Consider the following 20,419-nt stretch of genomic DNA (forward strand, 5'->3'; position numbering starts at 1 on the left):
TCTTTGACCTCCATCCAATTAGGGAATTGGCAAACATCATAACCATTCCACTTGTAGATTTTCTGGTAGCTACACAGCTTCCCCAGTCCGCATCAACAAATACTTCTAGTTTTTCGTCTTGTGTACTAGATATCTTCAAACATGCATTTAATGTCCCTTTTAGATATCTGATAAGCCTTTTCAAAGCACACTAATCGGAAGTACTGGGTTTAGATACACGTTGACTCAGAACATTTGCAGCACATGCAATGTCTGGCCTTGACCACGGGCTTAAATACAACAGTGATCCTATTTTTGAGTGATACAACTCAGGCTGATCAAATTCATCATCACACACTGTCTTTGGGAAATCTGGTGTCATGGGAGTTTGAACTGGCTTGCAGTTTTCCATGCCAAACTGCTCTATCAAATGAAGAATTTTCTCTTTCTGGTTCAATAGGAAGCTTCCATCAGCTTCCTGCCTTACTTCTACTCTCAAGTAATTGCTTACAGGCCCTAAGGCTTTAAGCTTAAACCTCTTTTCCAGTTGACTTGTGAGCTTCTGGATCTCATCTGTGGAACTCCCTGCTACAAGCAAATCATCAACAAAGACTAAGAGCATTAGATATTTGTTGCCTGTCCCCTTGGTGTACAGGCATGGATCAGCCACACTCCTTTTAAAACCAGTTTTTACAAGGGCTTTATTTAAAGACTGGTTCCAACACCTTCCACTTTGTTGGAGACCGTAAACAGCCTTTTTCAAACGCCAGACTGCACCATTCTCCTCTTCAAACCCAGGAGGGGGTTGTCTCATGAACACTTCATGGTCTAAATTTGCATGCAGATATGCAGCACCAACATCAAAATGGTGCACTGCTAGTTGTCTTACAGCAGCAATGGAAAGCATTAAACGAAAAGTTTCACTCTTTACAGTGGGAGAAAACACTTTATCATAACTCTCCCCTTTAATCTGAGTGAACCCTCTGGCTACTAATCTGGCTCGAAAACGTGGTTCCCCAGATGCAAGGGTTTTCCTTTTGTAAACCCACTTGCATGACACCACTCTGCCACCAGGGGGCGGCATTATGACCTCAAACACTTTGTTACCTTTAAAAGAGTCCATTTCTTCTTTCATAGCTTGTTCCCACAAAGCGCGTTCCCCAGGGGGTAAGTCTAAGACTTCATTATAACTTTGTGGTTCCACACAACTCACATTGCATACTCTCACTCCTCCTAGGGTCAAACGCTGAGGAGGTACGCCCTTGTTTGAACGCTGGGAGCGCCTAGGCACAACTACTTCTTCTTCTTGAATCAGTTGTAATACTCTTTTTGTACTAGATTCTGGCTCCTGCAAAGTCAAAACTAGGTCATCTGCAAAGGCTTTAAGTTTATATTGTTTCGCTCCGACCTGAATCCCTTCCACCAACCGGTCCCCTCTGATCATATTCAAGAGCACCTCCAGAACCGAAATAAATAGCAAAGGGGAAATCGGGCAGCCTTGTCGTGTTCCTTTTTCAATTTTAAACTCTTCTGTAACCACATTGTTAACTATCAATTTAGCCTTTTGTTCTGAATATATTGCATCAATCCCATTCTCAAAACCCCGTCCCACTCCCATTTCTTTTAGATTTCCCTTCATAAATTTCCAAGAGATATTATCAAAGGCCTTCTCCGCATCTATGAAAATTAACACTGCTTTTGTGTTTATGTCTGTTTGCAAAAGTTCCAAAATGTCAATAATGTTCCTTGTATTAGCAAACATGTGTCTACCTGGGAGAAAGCCTGCCTCGTCTTTATGAATTACTTCATTTAGAACTCTTTTAAGTCTACTTGCCAAAACATCTGCAAATATTTTGTAATCCACATTTAAAAGGGAGATGGGACGATAGTTCTTGAGTTGTGTCTTTTCAATTTCTGATTTTGGTATCAATGTGATGAAGGCTTCCTTCCACGATTCCGGCGCCCTCTTCCCCTCCATAATTTCGTTGCTGACCTCCATCAGTGGTTGTATCAAGTAGTCTTTTAATGTCTTATAATACTTGGAGGTCAACCTGTCTGGCCCTGGAGATTTGCCCAGTTGCATATTCTGAATGGCTTGTTCAATCTCTTGAACAGTGTTATTTTACTGTTCAGGAGTGATCTATTTTCTTGTGACAGTTTTTTTAGTCCATTTTTCCCCAAAAATTGTTTAATCTCAACCTCATCCTGCGGCCCTTGAGTGTATAATTTTTTGAAATATTTCTGAAAACATTTTCTAATCTCCACGGGGTTCTGAATATTTCTTCCTTCAATTTCCAAATTTGTAACTGTGTTTAATTTTTGTCTCTTCTTCAACTGCCACGCTAGCAGTTTCCCACATTTGTTTGCCGATTCAAAGGTTTTTTGTTTCATTAGTTTAATCTTCCACTCTATTTCCTGATTTATCAGTTTAGAATATTGTGCTTGATGAAGTTTGATTTCTCTCAGAATCGGCTGTGACTTCGGATTTAATCTTAACTTCTTCTCTAATTCTTTAATTTTCTCCAAAATCTTATCTTTCCTCTCATTTTGTGTCCTTTTCTTTACAGCATTCTGTTGTATCAAGAACCCCCTCATGACGGCTTTGCTTGCATCCCAAATGGTTCTTTTTTCCACCTTAGTGTTCATGTTTATCTCAAAGTAGTCCTTCAAAGCTTTTTGGGCCTTCTTAATGATCTCCTGATCTCTAAACAAATTGTCATTCATCTTCCATCTAAAGGAACCGGTTGGTAATAGTGTCATATCCATTTTCAGTGCATTATGGTCGGAGCAGGTCTTTGGGCAGATTTCCACCTTTCTGACCTTGGGTGCCAGACCTCTAGTTATCCATATTTGGTCGATTCTTGTCCAAGTCAGCTGGGCTTCAGAGAAAAATGTTCCTTCTCTTCCCAAGGGGTTCTTCATTCTCCAAATATCAATCCAATCCATATTGTCTGTCATTTCGAAGAAGGTCTTTGGTAGTCTTCCGTCTTTTGTAACGTTTTGGCTTTGTGACTTATCCATGTTAGTTGATACGACCCCATTCATATCTCCCATCATAATGATGTTGTTGTAGTCCAGATAATCCAGCATAATCTCATGCAACTTCTTGTAAAATTCCGATTTCCCTTCATTTGGAGCATAAATTCCTAATATCAGGATTTTCTCTCCTTGATGTTGTATTTCGATTGCCAAAATTCTTCCGTGTTCATCTTTGAATAGAAATTTAGGTGAGAGGCTCTCTTTTGCATATATCACCACACCTCTCTTTTTTACTATGTCCGAAGATATGAATTCCTGGCCAAGCCTTTTATTTATTAATACTTTTCTGTGGAGCCTCGTCACATGTGTTTCTTGTAAACAAATAATGTCCAATTGTTCCTTTTTTAATATGTGAAAAAATTTCCTCCTTTTTTCCGGGATGTTACAGCCATTTATATTCCAGCTCAAAAGTTGCAGAGACATCCTGAATAAATCTGGTTATTTTCCTTGGGGTGGTACTTTGTTCTCCGGGTCTTCAGGGTCCGAGGGTGCAGGTACCCCTGGTGGTTCAGGCCCCGAGGGTAGTTCAAGTCCTTTATGAAGGTCCTCTCCGTATGCAGTCAGAAACTTATCTCTGTCTTCCAGTGTTCTGATTTTAATCTTCTTCCCTCTAAAAGTGAAAGATAGTCCTTGGGGAAAATCCCACCTGAAGATGATTGAGTTGCTCCTCAACAATCTTACTAGTTCCAAATAGTCATATCTAAGATCCAACAGTTGTTTAGGAATGTCCTTGTAAATTTCAATTCTTTTGTCCGAAATGTCCAGTGACTTTCCGTAATGCAGGCCCAAAATCTTGTCCCTTTCCTCCCTTGATCTCAATGTTATCAAACAGTCTCTGGGCTTCTCTTTCTTTGTAAGTCTTCCAAGCCTGAAAGCTGATACGATTTTAAAGTCTTTTTCCTCTAGGTTCCAAAACTTGGAAAATTTTTTAGTCAGAAACTCAGCTAGGTTGCCTTCTTCCACGTCTGGTACCGACCTTATCCTTAAGTTGGTCTCCCTGTTCCGCAGTTCTGTCATGGAAAGATAGGTCTGATGTTTACCTACTTGTTTACTGAGTGGTCTTACCTCTTTTTCTAACTCTCCCAATCTTTGGCTGGTATCCTCAGCCAATTTCTGATTTTCACCTGCAGCCTCCTTCAGTTCTCCAATTGCTTGTGCATTCTGTGCAACTTGTCCAGTTAGTCTATTTAAACATTCTGTGTTTTGATCAATTTTAGCTGTTTGCTGATCAACTTTTTTATCCAAAGATTCCAATTTTTCAAGAATTTTCTCTAAAATAGAGCCAGTTGCTCCTGAGGCCATATCTTCCAATTGTAATTCCTCAGTTTCTCCCTCCCCTGCCCGTGGCAGAGAAGCAGCTTCTTCCTCAGAAGGCAAAGTAGGCACAGATGATCTGCGTGCCTGTGAGGCTGCAGTTAAAGTTGTTAGAGTTGTTTGTCTGGTTTTTGGTCCCTTTCTTTTTGTGCCACTCATTCCAAAGTTATCTAAAAGTCAAGGTCAAGCTGAGTTGTTCCCATGAGAAAACAACGGCCCAGATGGTAACAGTCAAACAGGAGGCCGGGAAAAGGAAAGTAAAACAATGTCACTGCTGTAAGTCCCAAATCCTCTAGGGGGAGCTTAAAATGTCTTTAGGGAAGAGATCAATTCCAATAAAATTAATAAAGTCTAATTCAATGTCCAGGAACCTTCACTAAGATAGGTTTTAGCAGAGTTAGTATTTAAAAAGCCACAACGTTTCAGACAGTGCTTACTGGAATTCCGAAAGGTGCTTCAAAGTAGCAAGTCCAAACTCCCTCAGAATGTTTCAAAGTTTAAATTCAAAGTATCCAAATCTGCAGGCTGACTGCTCAGTTGCTCAGGCAGTTCCAGCGCCTGGGTTTCTTACTTAAATTGTAATCCAAATAGAAGAAAGGTATCACAATCCCAATAGAAGTCATAAGATCAATTACTTAGAGTCCTTAATCTGCTTAAAAGTAATTTCAGTGGGTGCCCAGATCAGTTAGGTTGAAAGTTCACTCTGCCTCCACTCCTCCAGCTCTTTACTTTGAAGTTCAGTGTCAGCGGAAGACGGACTTCCTGTTTTTCGTCACTCCGCTTTCAGCCAAATTCGATATTTTTAGATCTTAAAGTTTTGTAAAGTCCTTATTACTCACGGGTTGTTACTTTCCGAATCAGAAGTTTCAGGAAGAAAGATCAGCGCTCACCGGCAGCAGCAACGCGGCTTCGCTCCGTTGATTGCGAGACGACCCACAGCGCCGCTACCCCCTCCACGATCCGGAGCCCCTTACGGGGTCCCTTCAACGTTTCGGGGGCTGCTCCTGGCGCCCGCCGGGTCCTGAGACCACAGGCTTCTGCCGCCTGTGGTTTTTCAAAGTGGGTCTCCGCTTTGCCGCAGCGGACGACCCGTTCTCAGCGGAGCTTCCCGGTTAGAAGAGGGCAGCCATTGCCGTTCGCGCCGCCTCCGGAAGTCCTGTATCAATCCTTTTAAGCACAGTTCAAACAATAAAGTTAGTTTCAATTTTCAGTTACTTTTACTCCTTTTTAAACGCTGAGGGAGACAATGGAAACAATGTATTTCTCTTATTTAACTAGCTGTCAACGAACGATCTATTCACATTCAATGGGCAATTCCAAAACGTGGGTCTTACTAGCAGCCTGTTTCCAGGTTCAGAGCGGTGGTAATTTGACTTTCTTCACTCTCTCCTGCAGGCTTACACGGTCCAAAATTTCCCCCCTCTTCTCCTGCTTCCAAGGGGGGGGGGTTTAGTGATTTTAACCGATGGAAGTTTAATCCTTTACGGAAGGCTTTCCAAGACTTTAGCTTGCAGCCTCTTTGCTTCAGTCTATTTATAAAAAGGGGAGGCGGACTTCCTGTTTGAAACCTCCCCGTTTTGGTGCCAAATTAAGACGTTTAAAGATCCAATTTTCCGTTCTACTCACGGGTAGTTGTTTTAGAATCAAAAGTCAGCGCTCTCCAGCAACAGCAATGCGGCTTCACTCCGTGAAAGAAGCAGTCAATTCAAAGCACCGCGCCACTCACCCCACGTCGCTCCGGATCCCCGAAAACGGGTTTCCCCGCGAGTAGAGGAGGTGCAAAAGGTGCCAGCCGAATCCCACGTTCACAGGCTTCTCCCGCCTGTGATTTTTAGTGGGTCTCCGCCTTCGCCGTGGCGGCCAGACCCAGATTTCCACAAAGCAATTTCCTCCCGATCAGAGGAATTCAGCCATTACTGGAGCCGCTAACCCTTAGTGTATCAAAGTGCGCCAACGGACATTTTCAAAAATCTAACAATTGTTAATAAAGCCACTGAACTTATTTGAAAATCACCTGTAATCCTGATTACTGAGTGGAATAACTTACCTTTGGTATTTTTAAATCTTAACTAAATGCCATAAAAAAGTGTTGGAACACTTTTACATTTCACATAATTTTTAGATGGTCGTGCTAAAAACACACCTACTCTCTTCAAACGCCAACGGCTAACTGGCAGCCAGCGCAGTCGCAACTGTTCTACTCACACATGCATAGGCACATTTGGGTGATGTCGCGACACGAATATCATTTCTTGATTATTGGTGTGTCAATGTCCCCCTTGCGTCAATGTGCCCCACCTCCCCCATTCCGCATTTTCAGAGGAAGTGGTAGAAGGGGAAAGTGTGTCCCACCAGATAAGACTCCCATCCTCCCTGGCCATGGGCCATCCTTGCTTGGGCAGGTGGTACTTTGAGTCCAACCACATCTGGAGGACCAGAGATGCCTCAACTCAGCACAGAAGGTTCCTCTAGGGCTCAGTGTTACTTGGGAGTTGGTGGAACTGGATCTTAAGGGTTCTTGAGACGTTTCCAAGGGATTATGATTGGTATCCAGACCCTAACACTATAAAGCCAAGGTGTCCACACTGAGCAGTTTATCAACCCTGCTGGCCGCTGGGAAAGACCATGTGAAGGAAGTGGTTTGCCCCCAAAGTTGCTTCCTTCCTTTCTCCGCTGCTGCTGCCCACACTAAAGGAATGTCTGGATGAAATCCCAGGGATGCTTGGCTCCTATTACAAAGAGATCCAGTTGATATTCTAGAAAAAAGTGTGGCTAAGATTCTGAGTCACAATCATGGCTGAGAAATACAGCCAGGGAATATGAAACTGATTTGAAGATTGGTTTCTTCTTTACACTTCATTATTATTATTATTATTATTATTATTATTATTATTATATTACATTCAGGAGGACACACCATGGTTTTCATCTTCTTTCTTTTCTTTCCAACAACAACAACAACAACAACAACAATAAAAATAATAATAATAATTTATTATTTATACCCCGCCCATCTGGCTGGGCCTCCCCAGCCACTCTGGGCGGCTTCCATAGAAACCAAAAATGCAGTAAAATATCACACGTTAAAAACTTCCCTGAACAGGGCTGCCTTAAGATGTCTTCTGAATGTCAGGTAGTTGTTTATCGCTTTGACATCTGCTGGAAGGGCGTTCCACAGGGCGGGCGCCACTACCGAGAAGGCCCTGTGCCTGGTTCCCTGTAGCTTTGCTTCTCGCAATGAGGGAACCGCCAGAAGGCCCTCGGCGCTGGACCTCAGCGTCCAGGCAGAATGATGGGGGTGGAGACGCTGCTTCAGGTATACTGGACCGAGGCCGTTTAGGGCTTTAAAGGTCAGCACCAACACTTTGAATTGTGCTCGGAAATGTACTGGGAGCCAATGTAGGTCTTTCAAGACCGGTGTTATATGGTATCGGCAGCCGCCCCCAGTCACCAGTCTAGCTGCCGCATTCTGGATTAGTTGTACTTTCCGAGTCACCTTCAAAGGTAGCCCCACGTAGAGTGCATTGCAGTAGTCCAATCGGGAGATAACCAGAGCATGCACCACTCTGGCCAGTGCTATTCACCTTTAATACTCACCTATTTCAGTGTCACACATATTTTTATCTTGTGATATTCAGATGAAGAGAGGTATAACAATTTAATAAAGAATTCCCAGTTGGAGCAGAGCTAGAATATCCAAAGCCCTATGCCACCCAGGGCAAAGGAGGAAGAACAGTGAGAGAGGCCTGGACAGGGAATCTCCGCTAAGATAAGCCAGTGTCAGGAGGCGGGTGCGAGACCCAGTGGCATATAATTATTATAAATCATAATTGGGGTGGGTGTCTCAATCTAGCCTTCCCAGCGGTCAGGCTCCAGCTGCTTTCCTTCTGCATCTCCAGCTCTCTCCATTCAATAATGCAAGGCTGAGAGATGGAGGTCCAACCCCAAGAACATTCTCCAACTGAGCACTCCTTCAACCGACCACAAGCACCAAGCCTTGTCACTAAACTTATATACGGGTCTCCCAAAATGGTCACTATGCACCTCCTGAGGCCAAAGGGACTGTGCAGGTGATGAATAAACATCTTGAGGTCGAAGGGGACAAAATGTGGCCCAAGGGGTGGAGGATTATAGTGCAGCGGATGAAGAACTTCATGATGAACTTAGGACCCTGATGAATATTGGCCAGGTTCATGGAACATAGAGCAGCTCCCTTTCCTGTGAGAAACCATTTTTTATCAAACGTAAAGCCCACAGTTAAACTGTATTCTAATATAATACTGCTTCATTACCAATAATTAAGGGTTATAAAAGGCTGATGATGCATGACCATTATTTTACATTATTTCATTTGCCTTTCCTAAAAATTTGGAACATACGGAGGACAGGAGAGATTGTAAAAGACGTTAAAATAAGAGCAGGTGTTAATTATAATAGTACTTTGTTCTCTTCCTAGAAAACAAATAGGATTTTCTCCCCACCCCATCGAAAGAAGACAATGGAGAAGGCAGTCAGAATTCTGGTGGGCCATGTCCAATGGAATTAACGAAGAAACCATTTAAATAAATGGAGTGTGAAAAGAGAGAACATAAACAATTTGAAAGTATGGAGTGTGGAAGGAGCTTCACTGACAGTGGAAAACTTAGAAAACATCAATGGACTCACACAGGGGAGAAACCATTTAAATGCTTGGAGTGTGGAAAGAGCTTCAGTCAGAGTGGACACCTTAGAATTCATCAACGGAGTCACACAGGGGAGAAACCATTTGAATGTATGGACTGTGGAAAGAGCTTCACTGAGGGTGGAAAACTTAGAATTCATCAACGGAGTCACACAGGGGAGAAACCATTTAAATGCATGGAGTGTGGAAAGAGCTTCAGTCAGAGTGGAAACCTTAGAATACATCAACGGAGTCACACGGGGGAGAAGCCGTTTAAATGCATGGAGTGTGGGAAGAGCTTCAGTGGGAGTGGATACCTTAGAATTCATCAACGGAGTCACACAGGGGAGAAACCATTTAAATGCATGGAGTGTGGAAAGAGCTTCAGTGGGAGTGGATACCTTAGAATTCATCAACAGAGTCACACAGGGGAGAAACTATTTAAATGCATGGAGTGTGGAAAGAGCTTCAGTCAGAGTGGAGACCTTAGAATTCATCAACAGAGTCACACAGGGGAGAAACCATTTGAATGTATGGAGTGTGGAAAGAGCTTCAGTCAGAGTGGAAAACTTAGAATTCATCAACGGACTCACACAGGGGAGAAACCATTTAAATGCATGGAGTGTGGAAAGAGCTTCAGTCAGAGTGGACACCTTAGAATTCATCAACGGAGTCACACTGGGGAGAAACCATTTGAATGCATGGAGTGTGGAAAGAGCTTCAGTCAGAGTGGACACCTTAGAATTCATCAACGGAGTCACACTGGGGAGAAACCATTTAAATGCATGGAGTGTGGAAAGAGCTTCACTGAGAGTGGACACCTTAGAATTCATCAACGGAGTCACACAGGGCAGAAACCATGTAAATGCATGGAGTGTGGAAAGAGCTTCAGTCAGAGTGGAACCCTTAGAAGACATCAATGGAGTCACACAGGGGAGAAACCATTCAAATGCATGGAGTGTGGAAAGAGCTTCAGTCAGAGTGGAGACCTTAGAATTCATCAACGGAGTCACACAGGGGAGAAACCATTTCTGCTGCTCCAAAGAAGCAGACGCGGAGCAGTGGATCCAAACTACAAGAAAGAAAATTCCACCTAAACATTAGAAGAACTTCCTGACAGTAAGAGCTGTTCGACAGTGGAATTTGCTGCCAAGGAGTGTGGTGGAGTCTCCTTCTTTGGAGGTCTTTAAGCAGAGGCTTGACAACCATATGTCAGGAGTGCTCTGATGGTGTTTCCTGCTTGGCAGGGGGTTGGACTCTATGGCCCTTGTGGTCTCTTCCAACTCTATGATTCTATGATTCAAATGCATGGAGTGTGGAAAGAGCTTCAGTCAGAGTGGAAACCTTAGAATTCATCAACGGAGTCACACAGGGGAGAAACCATTTAAGTGCATGGAATGTGGAAAGAGCTTCAGTCAGAGTGGAAACCTTAGAATTCATCCACGGAGTCACACTGGGGAGAAACCATTTAAATGCATGGCATTCCCTGGCATAACCAGGAAAGGCTCTGTTCCCAGCTGCATGTCTTGCATGAGGAGGGAAGGGGGCACAGGGAAGAAGGGGCCATACCAGAGCATCTCAGAGCAATGTTTGGAGGGGGCACATGGTGATACAAGTGTGTGTGGAATGCTATCCCCAAAATGACGCAGGCGAGAAACAATATGGATGAGTATAATGTGGAAGGAGGTTCAGGCAGGTCCCAAACCCAGAGTGCTAAGCGTCAGCTTCCTCCAATTCCACCAGCTGCCCCAAGGCACGATCCCCCTCTAGGCCCTGAGGGTGGAAAGCCTCCTTGCACTTTTGCAACTGGACATGATCCGAGGGAGTCCTCCTGCCAGCAGAGCACAATACATACTATTGATGTAATTATCTTATTGTTGCTGTTGCCATCATGGACTGGCTGGATGCAGAGAAGGGGGGGGGAGACCCTTCTTTTCGCTCTCCTAAATCTTCCACCATTCCTGCTTCACTGGATTCCATGAGTTCTATTTTTATTGGGGGGGGCCTTTTCTCTATCCTCTTTCTCCATTCTATCTGACATGTCCTTCCTTCCTCGTCTTCTCTCCAAACTGAAAGGTCCCAGATACTGAACTGTGCACAGTACTCCAAATGTGTTCACACCATAGATCTCCATAAATAATTTCCATTCCTCCTTAAGGAGCAGATATGGGTTTGTTATGTGTCACATTTCGGTTTACATTCCAGCACAGTATGCTGGGAATTTCCGTTGTGTGTATAGCTTTTGCTTTTCTCTGTCTCTCTGAGAATACAAAGAGAGAGACGAAATGTTTCTTTGTCCTGATTTATGATTAATAAATCCGTAGTTGTAGTATGCTTCCACAAGCCTCACGCCTATTCTGTGTCCGCAGTTCGCTCTGCTGATATAGTGTGCCCTGGCTTTGAAGCCTGGGTCACTGATTTACATCGGAGCAGAGGCTGATGGGTCTTCGCAGCAGGACGGCTGGAAGGAAATGACCCACCTGGGGCTAGCCAGCTGGCCTTGCGACCCTCTGCATGCCAACAAGATCTGCACTACAACCATTAGGAGAGTGGCAGGTGTATTTTCAATCGGTTCCCTAAACATCCCCAGCATGAGATTTGCAGTTTCCCGAGCCAGTGCACACAGGGTTAACAATTTCCCAGAGTTACCTAACATGACCCCAAGGTCTCACTCCTGGTCCCTCACCACCTCCTCATCAGCCCAACGTGCATCTGTTTAATCTTGTTGACCATGAACTAGAACCCTGCCAGAACCAATGGATGGTGCCAGCTTGGTTCTATGACAAAGGAACATGTAAAATGTCAAACATTAAGAACTTCCCTGAAGGCCTTCAGAGGTCTTCCAAAAGTTACTTTCTCTCTTTGACATCTGATGATGATGATGATAATTATTATTAATAAATTATTATGGGGGCGTGTGTTCCACAGGGAGGGCGCCACTACCAAGAAGGCCCTCTGCCTGGTTCCCTGTAATTATGAGGGAACTCCCAGAAGACCCTCGGAAGTGGACCTCAGTGTCCGGCCTAAATGATGGCGGGATTTTCTTTTCCTTGTGTTAGATGGATGTTGAAACAAGGTGTGATTAACTAGGCCATGTCCGGATCACAGATTTCTACCCAAGAGCCACAATTGCTTTGCATTCACAAACACTATGTTAAATATCACTAGTAAACGGAATAATTTAAAGAAGGAAACCAACAACAGTATTAAAAAAAACAACTGGATTTAAAATGACCCAACCACAAGATGAAAAGTCTCCATACTAAATGAGGGAAGGGGGAGGCATGGGGGGGGGGCTTTTGAAGTCTCCCTGCTGGCAAGGGAATTCCAGAGCAAGGGCGCCTCTGTCTGTCTGGAATCCCTCACTGCCTCATCTCCAGCAGGAAGGGAGGATTTCCAGACTGGGACCCTTCACTGTTAGGGGGAGGTGCTGGGGCCTGGGCAGCTGGATGGATGGACATCAGCCTGCAGAAATGCACCCCCTTCCTTTCACAGGACTGTTGTGGTGTTGCATGTGTGTGACAAGGCAACACTCAAGAACAGTTCCCACCAACCAACATTACATCATTCCTCCACTGCCCACAAGAGGGCGATCTTTCCTCTACACATGGTAGAATCCTAGAATTGCAGAGTTGGAAGGGACCACGAGGGTCATCTAGCCCAGCCCCCTGGAATTAAGGTATTTTGCCCAAAGTGGGGCTCAAACTCCTAACCCATAGATTCAGAGTCTCATGCTCTACCGACTGAGCTCTAAAAGGGAGAGATTCAGTTCAAGCAGAGACCAGAGTAATTAGGGTTGCCGTATTTCAAAAAGTAAAAACCAGGACAACCCCAAAACTGTAGCTTTTTTTTTTAGACAAGGCCCCAAATAAACGCCAAAAAAGCCCATGAGTTTTCAACTGACTTGTCTTAAATTCAGGACAAAGTGTCATCTTTTGGAAATTCCGCCTTTGAAATCTTTTGCAAGTCTTTCTTTTGAATGGTGGGGGGGGGTCCAATCTGGCCAGTCCCCACCGCAAAAGAATAAATGCAAACGTATCAAAAAGGGCAGCATTTGGAAACCACCCTCGTTGCAAACCACTCTGGGTCCTTTGGCCTCCTGCTAGCAGAACTGCATGAACTGCTGGCTCCACACATGGGAGCAGAGTAGGACTTACTTCCGAGTAAGCAGGCATCGGATGGAAAATTGTGTATCAATAAGGCTTTTGGCCATGAATTTGTACCTACAGCTAAAAGGAAAAAAGAGAGGTTCTTTATGCAGGTCCCAAACTAGACCCCAAGCAGCTATTTAAGGACAGTGAGGGAAGAATTATTAGTTTGGAAGTGACATTGCCAGGAAGGAAGAACAGTCCTGGAGGAAGAATTATACACAGCAAATGGGAAGAAATCAGACTTTTACATACTGTAAGGGATTCAGGCAGTGGTGAGGGGTCTTTTTATACAGCTTTCTTTCTAAAGAAGCAGAGAGACGCTCCAAAAGCCAGATATATGAGCAGAAATCAGGCGAATGAGAAGAAATCCACTAATAAATCAGGGAGCCCCGGGAATCTGCCTCCTTGGCGCCTGAAACTGAGGCGAGGCTCAGATTTCGAAGGGCGGGAAGTTGGGAAAAGGCGGGAAAAGTCGTTGCCCTCAGAGTCGCTGAGGGAAAGAAGCAGCGGGGGGAGGGGCGCCTCCTCTCTTGTCCCTCAGAGACACAACGGGGACCCTCTTGTGAGGGGAGCAGAAAGGGGTCTCTCTCTCTCCCCCCCCTCACAACCCCATTGCATTCCTCTCATGGGGGAAGGGGACCCCACCCTCTCCCTGCCTGGCGAGGGGGCAGCCGGGCCAAGGGGGTCTCTGGGCGCAGGAGAGCCTGTGGAGAGGAGGGGGGAGAGGAAAGGAAGCGCCCCTTCTCTCTCGGGCAGCCCCATGTCTCTTCCCACCCCCCGAGGCTGGCTCCATCTCTGGGCTTCACAGAGGACCTTGCGAGGCAAACCTGGGCAGGGGGGGGGAGGGACCCCCCTGGCTTCCCTGGGTCCGCCCCTCCCCCACTCTCCTGACCCACAGGGGGAGGGGCAGCCCTTCCCTCCTTCTCATTCATCTTCTTCCCTCCCAGGCTCCCTGTTTGCAGATTGAAAACCACGTCCTTCTTTCCCCGCAAACTCAGGGGACCCCCAAATATGATGCCCCCCCGCAGCCATCTCGCCCGCCTGCTGTGGGGCGGAGGAAGGAGGGGGGCCACGTCCCCATGGAGCCCCCAGAGGCAGCGCCGTCCCGTCTCCTTCCCCTCCGGACACAGGGAGGGGCTGCTCTAATTTCGTAGCTCTAGGGATGCGCGCGTCTCAAAAGGAGCCGGAAGTGTCGCCGCAAAATGCGCCGGAAGTTTCCAGACCGGAAGAGGAGGAGGGGCGTCGCTGAAGAGCCCCCCCCCCCGTCGCCGCCGCTCCCCTTTCTATTTCCGACAAGGAAAGCGGACTAATCTGGAGCCAGGGAGGCGGAGGACCAAGAGGTAAAGAGGGAGGGAGAGGAGGGGGGGAATAGAGGGGGAGGGGGGATAAGGGGAGACCCCCCGTAAGGAAAGCGCCCTCCCTGGGGCCCGTCGACAGGGGCCCCGATCCAGGCCCCGACCCAGGGGGGAAGGGGGGACCCAACACCTGCAGGGATCTACACCTGGCAAGATCTCCTGGGCAGCAGCAGCACCGCCAGACTCCCCTTTCTCTTTCCTGGGGGGCCGAGAGATGCTCAGCTGCCCTGCCCCCCCCTGGACGCCCCAAGCAGGGCTGGGGGTGGGGCTGAGGCCCCCCATTCTCCCGGCTTCCCCCTGGCAGGAATCCCTGGGGTCGTGGGGCGCCTGGCTGGGTCCCTAAGAGACCAACTAAGTTTGTTCTGGGGATAAGTTTTCGTGTGCATGCACACTTCTTCAGATTGGACAGTTTTCTACCTGAAATTTGAGAAACACTTTCTCTTTCCTCTCAATAATATCTCTTTCAAACTGAACTTTCAGTCCAAAAACCTCTCCCTTTATCTTGTCCAAACAAGATGATTTGATGGTATTGAAACCAATCCGCCACCACACCTCCCACCTCATCCTGTTTATTCAGTTTTATTTCTTCTTCCGAAAAGTCCAAAAGATCTCTGTAAGTTGCCCATTGCTTATTCCGTATTGCATTTTTTAAAAAGCTGTTGCTTTTGTGGGTGGAAGCCAAAGAGGTGTTTTTCTTTCCAGCAGTTTTATCTCATACTGTAAAAAGGATTTTCTGAATAACCTGATTCATAGAGCTCTTGTGTGTTTTAGTTTTATCCTGCTATAAATAAGCGTGCCAACCAAACATATTCTTACGACCTTTGTTCTAAGAAAAAGCCTGCTCCTTTCCCCTTATGGGGTATCCAAGAGCCCATATAGTCCTTAAGTGGGTTCCATATTGGTAGGATAAAATAACAGAGGCCACCCAGAGTATATGGAGAAGCAAAGTGGCTAGTAGGCCTGATCTTTATTGCAACAGTGTCCCCCCTCCTCACCACAACCAGGAGGGAGGTGTGCAAGGCCTTATATAGTCTTTTGAAATTGCCCACCCAAGACCCCCCCCCCAAATATCATACAGAAGGAGACTGTCTACAGCAGGAATACATCACAGAAGGCGGTCAACAGCAGAAAACCTGTCCCCAAGGATACCTGTTAATGGTCACTAACTGCATTACCTGGGCAGCCTGGCCATTCTTTTGTGATGGTATATACTTTAGTTCCTGAATCCAGGTCACAGGCCCACCCTGTTCATACCTCCTTAAGACAGCATTCGTAAGCACAAAGACAATGGGAAGGCTTCCATTTGCCTCCTTTACCGCAGAGGAATGTTTGAGTACGTTTCTGAGCACAATTCAAAGTGTTGGTGCTGACCTTTCAAGCCCTAAACGGCCTCAGTCCTGTATACCTGAAGGAGTGTCTCCACCCCCATTGTTCTGCCCGGACACTGAGGTCCAGCTCCAAGGGCCTTCTGGCGGTTCCCTCCCTGCGAGAAGTGAGGTTACAGGGGACCGGACAGAGGTGCTTCTTGGTAGTGGCGCCCACCTTGTGGAATGCCCTCCCATCAGATGTCAAGGAAATAAGCAGCTATCTTATTTTTAAAAGACATCTGAAGGCAGCCCTGTTTAGGAAAGTTGTTAATATTTAATGCTTTACTGTTTTTAACATTCGATTGGGAGCCGCCCAGAGTAATTGGGGAAACTCAGCCAGATGGGCAGGGTATAAATAATAAATTATTATTATTACTATTATTACTAGTCTGTGGTGCTCAATGTTTAGGTATAGTAAATACTAGGATTTAATTAGAAGCAGGGGAGCCTGCAGGAAAAGAACTAAATTTGGGAATTGATGTGCCACCCTCCCCGGACCCGGGAGTGGTCCATTAGAGCCCGTTGATGAAGTATAGAACAATTTGACAGCTGTCAAGCTAGCTGTCAAGACGCAAAAAGAGGACTTTGTATCTGCTGTCTACATTTGCAGAGAATGGCTGTTGGAGAGGAACTGAATAGGGCATTCTTTGTGAGAGTTCAGAACTTAACTGGTTAAGTGTTCTGAGATGTGCGTCACTTTCTGACGTCAGCTTTAGAAGCTGGGAGGAGTCTGGGAGGAGACTGTACTTGTTGTTCTCTCTGTGTGTCTTGAGAGAGACGGACATGTTTTACCATGGCTGAAAGAAGCCCCGGTCTTACATGGGCTGAAATGTTTCAATAAAGAGCTGTAAATAGACAAACCTGTCTGTGTATGCTTGCATGGAGGAAAAGGGAGAAAAAGACTGCTTTACACCGCTGTATGCTACTCTGCTAAGCCGTGGCGAAAGAGACAGCAGAATTTATTGCGCAGCACGGAAGGAAGTGTGCCGGACGCTGTAAATGACTGATTGGGATCGTAAAGCTATCAGTGGCCACGGCTCAACGATCAAGCTCCAAAGATCGTTATCTCTCAACAGGTTATGGAGGTCAGTAAACGCTCGTAAAACAGTCGGCTTTGAGCCACTGGAATGCTTTGAAGTCGGCACGGAAGCTAGCCGGAGGTTGGAAGCTGCATTCCGTGAGTCTAGCCTGATGCTGGAAAGCAGAGGAAGTTTTTGCCTGCTTCTGAGAGGCAAGAGAGCTGCTGAGAGACAGAGCTAAACGCTGGGAGTAGCTGAAATCGTTCCTCCACGGAGAGCTGAGCCGGAGCAGCTGGGCCGTTTCTCCACGTACAGGAGCCGGAATCAGCTGGTACTGAGTAAGTACAGCTTGTGGGGCACCTTGGGAGAACGGGAGAAAATGGCAGAGAGCCAGGATATGCCGGTGGAAGAGCTCACTTTAAAAAGTTGGGCAACCTGGAGCAGAAGTATAAGGGGCTGGTTCCTGGTCCATGGGCTTTGGGGAGGGAGCCAAAAGCACCACCCCTTAGCTGGGACGATGGCCAGCAGAAAACGCAACAAGAGCTGGATATGCTCAGAGCATGCATTCATGCATCGCTGAAACCTCATTTGGAGGGTGTACAGTCAGCAAGGGCTGCCTGGGATGTGCTGAAGGGCTTGTGTGAAGCTTCAGCAGAAGGCCAGAGCCCTGGAGACGCTGGACTGGCAGGCCCATTTCCCGATGTATCGGCCTGGTGAGCAGATCGGGGGGGGCGAAGTGAGCAGATCAGGGGGGCGAAGAGTTCCAAAGGCAAGTTTAAGAAACTTTCCACAGGAAGTGCTGAAGCGAAGAGCAGCTTCAGGGGGGGCAAGGCTGGTGGGAGGCGCCGTTCCAGGAGTAGGAAGGCCAGGCCAGCTGGGAGGAGCCCCGGGCAGTGTTTTTCCACTGGAGTTCAACATCTGCGTGGCAGTTGCCCCCACCGGAGCACACAGGCACAGCAGGATGTTGTGAAGGACACTTCTCATGGGAATCAGGCGGGTTTCCATGGCAACAAGACTGGCCAGGCAGGAAGACGTGCAGGTGGGCGTCGTGGTAAACAACAGGAAGAGTCTTATCAAGTCACTGCTAGCATGGCTTTGTTTGAAGACAGCCGTGTGGAGCTTAATCTTGTCATTGACTCTGCAGCTAACCGCAACATGGTTCCAGAGACCCCTGCAGTCGAGATGTGGAATTGCACGGCAGTTCCAAAAGGACAGGGACAGACTGTCAAGTTTGCAAATGGACAAAGAGCTAAAATTTCTAAGTTTGCTAATGTTTATCTTTCTGTTTTGCAGGAACAGATGGATTTTTGTATTGTCCCAGAGGTGCATCACTGTTTGTTATCTGTGCCTTATTTGTTGAAAAAAGGGTTTCAGGTTTGTTTCCAGGATGATGTCTGCACAATCTCCAAAGGGGAGAGGATACTTGCCAAGGTTAAGAAGGGGCAGAATGATCTTTTCATTCTTAAAACGTCTCTTGGGGGTGAGGGGAAGGTTGAGAAAGCACAGGCGCAGCGTGCTACAATTCCCGCTCATGTTACTTGTGCTTGTGTATGGCATCAGAGGACCAATCATAGTCCTGTAGAAGAACTGCAAATGCTTTCTGAGGTTACCAGAGGGTGTAAAATTAGAGATTGTGGACGTGCCATTAGTTGCACCACATGCAAGCAGGCGAAGGTGCAAGGGTGCAGTTACCCAAAGGTGGAACGGGTAACCACTAAACCTTTTCAGCTGGTACACATAGATCTGTTCCATCCTGTCAGGGAACAGAGTCTAGGGGGGGCCAGGTATCTGCTAACGTTTCAGGATGATTTTTCGCAGAACACCTGGACCCACGGTCTCAAATCCAGGGAGGATGCAGCACAGCTGATCAGGAGCTGGATTGAGGGGGTGGAACTAAGGTTCTCCACCATGGTGAAAGCAATCATCAGTGACAGAAATGCTAAGTACACTGGTTCTGCTTTGCAGCAGTTCTTTCACAAAAGAGGGATAAGTTACACAGTTACTTCACCCAGTAAGAGGGGGGTGGCAGAGCTGAGGAGTGAAGCTCTGGTTAAAGCTGCACAGGTGATGCTGACAGAAGCTAGGTTACCTCCAAAGTTTTGGCTGGAGGCAATCCGTTGTGTGTCTTTCACCTGGAATCGTGTCTACAACTCACTGGTAGGTGACACACCGTATTCTTTGTTGAATGGCAGAAAACCCCAGGTTCACTTTCTGCGCAAGTTTGGATCTCCTGCGGTTGTCCCTGTGCCTAAGGCTTTGCAAGGGCCAGATGGAGCCAAAGTCCAGAAAATGATCTTCTGTGGGTATGAGCCAGATGCCCGTGCATGGAGATTTGCTTACCCGTCAGGTGATCAGAGTAAGGTGCTGGTCAGTAAAAACGCTGAATTCTTTGAGCAGAATGAAAGGCCAAAGATTTCTGCACAGCGTGATGTTCTTTCAGAATGTCTCTCTGATCCAGAGGACAGTTCTGTTGAGGAGGAAGAAGAGGCTGAGTCTGCTGATGACGATCAGGTCACTGACCAAGGTCAGGAGCAGGGTGGGGGCGTCTCCACGAGTTGTTAGAAAAGGACAGCCCAAGAGTGAGCCTAGTTCTCCTGTGAGTGTAATGGAGAGGATTCGAAGACGCTTTAAGTCAGAGGGGGAATCCCGTGATGCAGAGGACACACCTGCTGGTGACAGTGAGCCAGAGGAAACACCAGAGTTTGTGCCTAGGCGATCCAGTCGCACAACCAAAGGTATTCCACCTGAGAGGTACCAGGCCACAGGTGCGTGGGTGAGTTTCGCACAGTGCGATTCTGAGAGTTGTGAGGTGATTCCACAGATGCCTAACAGGTACGCCAAGGTAGGGCGCAAGGCATTGGGGAAGGAATTGATCTCACAGGGTGTTGCTGAAGATGTTACACAGGTCTTGTCAGAAAGCAATGCAAGGGGGGGTGTGAGAGTTCAGAACTTAACTGGTTAAGTGTTCTGAGATGTGCGTCACTTTCTGACGTCAGCTTTAGAAGCTGGGAGGAGTCTGGGAGGAGACTGTACTTGTTGTTCTCTCTGTGTGTCTTGAGAGAGACGGACATGTTTTACCATGGCTGAAAGAAGCCCCGGTCTTACATGGGCTGAAATGTTTCAATAAAGAGCTGTAAATAGACAAACCTGTCTGTGTATGCTTGCATGGAGGAAAAGGGAGAAAAAGACTGCTTTACACCGCTGTATGCTACTCTGCTAAGCCGTGGCGAAAGAGACAGCAGAATTTATTGCGCAGCTGGGAAGGAAGTGTGCCGGACGCTGTAAATGACTGATTGGGATCGTAAAGCTATCAGTGGCCACGGCTCAACGATCAAGCTCCAAAGATCGTTATCTCTCAACATTCTTTCTCCTGGGAAAGTTGCAAGGTCAAATTGATGTTTTGACTACAAATGTTACAACTTTGGACACAAGAGTGAATACCATCATTGAACTTGATAAGAACTCGGCACAGGAATTTTATTCAACTGAACAAACAGGGAAATTTGAGAAGGAGAATTATGTTGTCTCTGAAGAG

The 20,419-nt window shown here is 46.5% G+C and overlaps 4 protein-coding genes across 13 annotated transcripts in view; all 4 read left to right on the forward strand.

Moving 5' to 3' along the window:
* LOC309334723 (uncharacterized protein) overlaps positions 1 to 11,335 on the forward strand; it is a 91,227-nt gene extending 79,892 nt beyond the window's left edge. For 4 of the 5 annotated variants that reach the window (XM_081849329.1, XM_081849333.1, XM_081849331.1 and 1 more), the window contains exon 2: positions 8,789 to 11,335. In XM_081849329.1, coding sequence (XP_081705455.1) covers positions 8,899 to 10,089 — 1,191 coding nt within the window. In that variant the 5' untranslated portion in view covers positions 8,789 to 8,898 and the 3' untranslated portion in view covers positions 10,090 to 11,335. Of the gene's footprint in view, positions 1 to 8,062; positions 8,365 to 8,788 lie in introns of those variants that run through there. The other variant, XM_081849332.1, reaches the window with a different exon arrangement.
* The window catches only part of LOC309334725 (uncharacterized protein), an 89,656-nt gene that overhangs the window by 65,112 nt on the left and 4,125 nt on the right, over positions 1 to 20,419 (forward strand). The window lies entirely within an intron of this gene.
* Positions 1 to 20,419, forward strand: part of LOC309336365 (uncharacterized protein) — a gene marked incomplete at its 3' end in the record, with an annotated part of 52,152 nt that overhangs the window by 28,144 nt on the left and 3,589 nt on the right. The gene's annotated exons all lie outside the window — the stretch shown is intronic.
* The window catches only part of LOC309334720 (uncharacterized protein), a 53,576-nt gene that overhangs the window by 14,496 nt on the left and 18,661 nt on the right, over positions 1 to 20,419 (forward strand). For 2 of the 6 annotated variants that reach the window (XM_081849322.1, XM_081849325.1), the window contains exon 1: positions 13,510 to 14,483. The exons of 2 other annotated variants lie outside the window; for them this stretch is intronic. The gene's annotated coding sequence lies outside the window, so the exon portion shown is untranslated. Of the gene's footprint in view, positions 1 to 8,371; positions 8,553 to 13,509; positions 14,484 to 14,541; positions 15,112 to 20,419 lie in introns of those variants that run through there. 2 more of the 6 variants (XM_081849324.1, XM_081849323.1) reach the window with 2 other exon arrangements.

This window comes from Podarcis erhardii (assembly GCF_964252035.2).
Source record: "Podarcis erhardii genome assembly, chromosome: 2".
Lineage (NCBI taxonomy): Eukaryota > Metazoa > Chordata > Lepidosauria > Squamata > Lacertidae > Podarcis > Podarcis erhardii.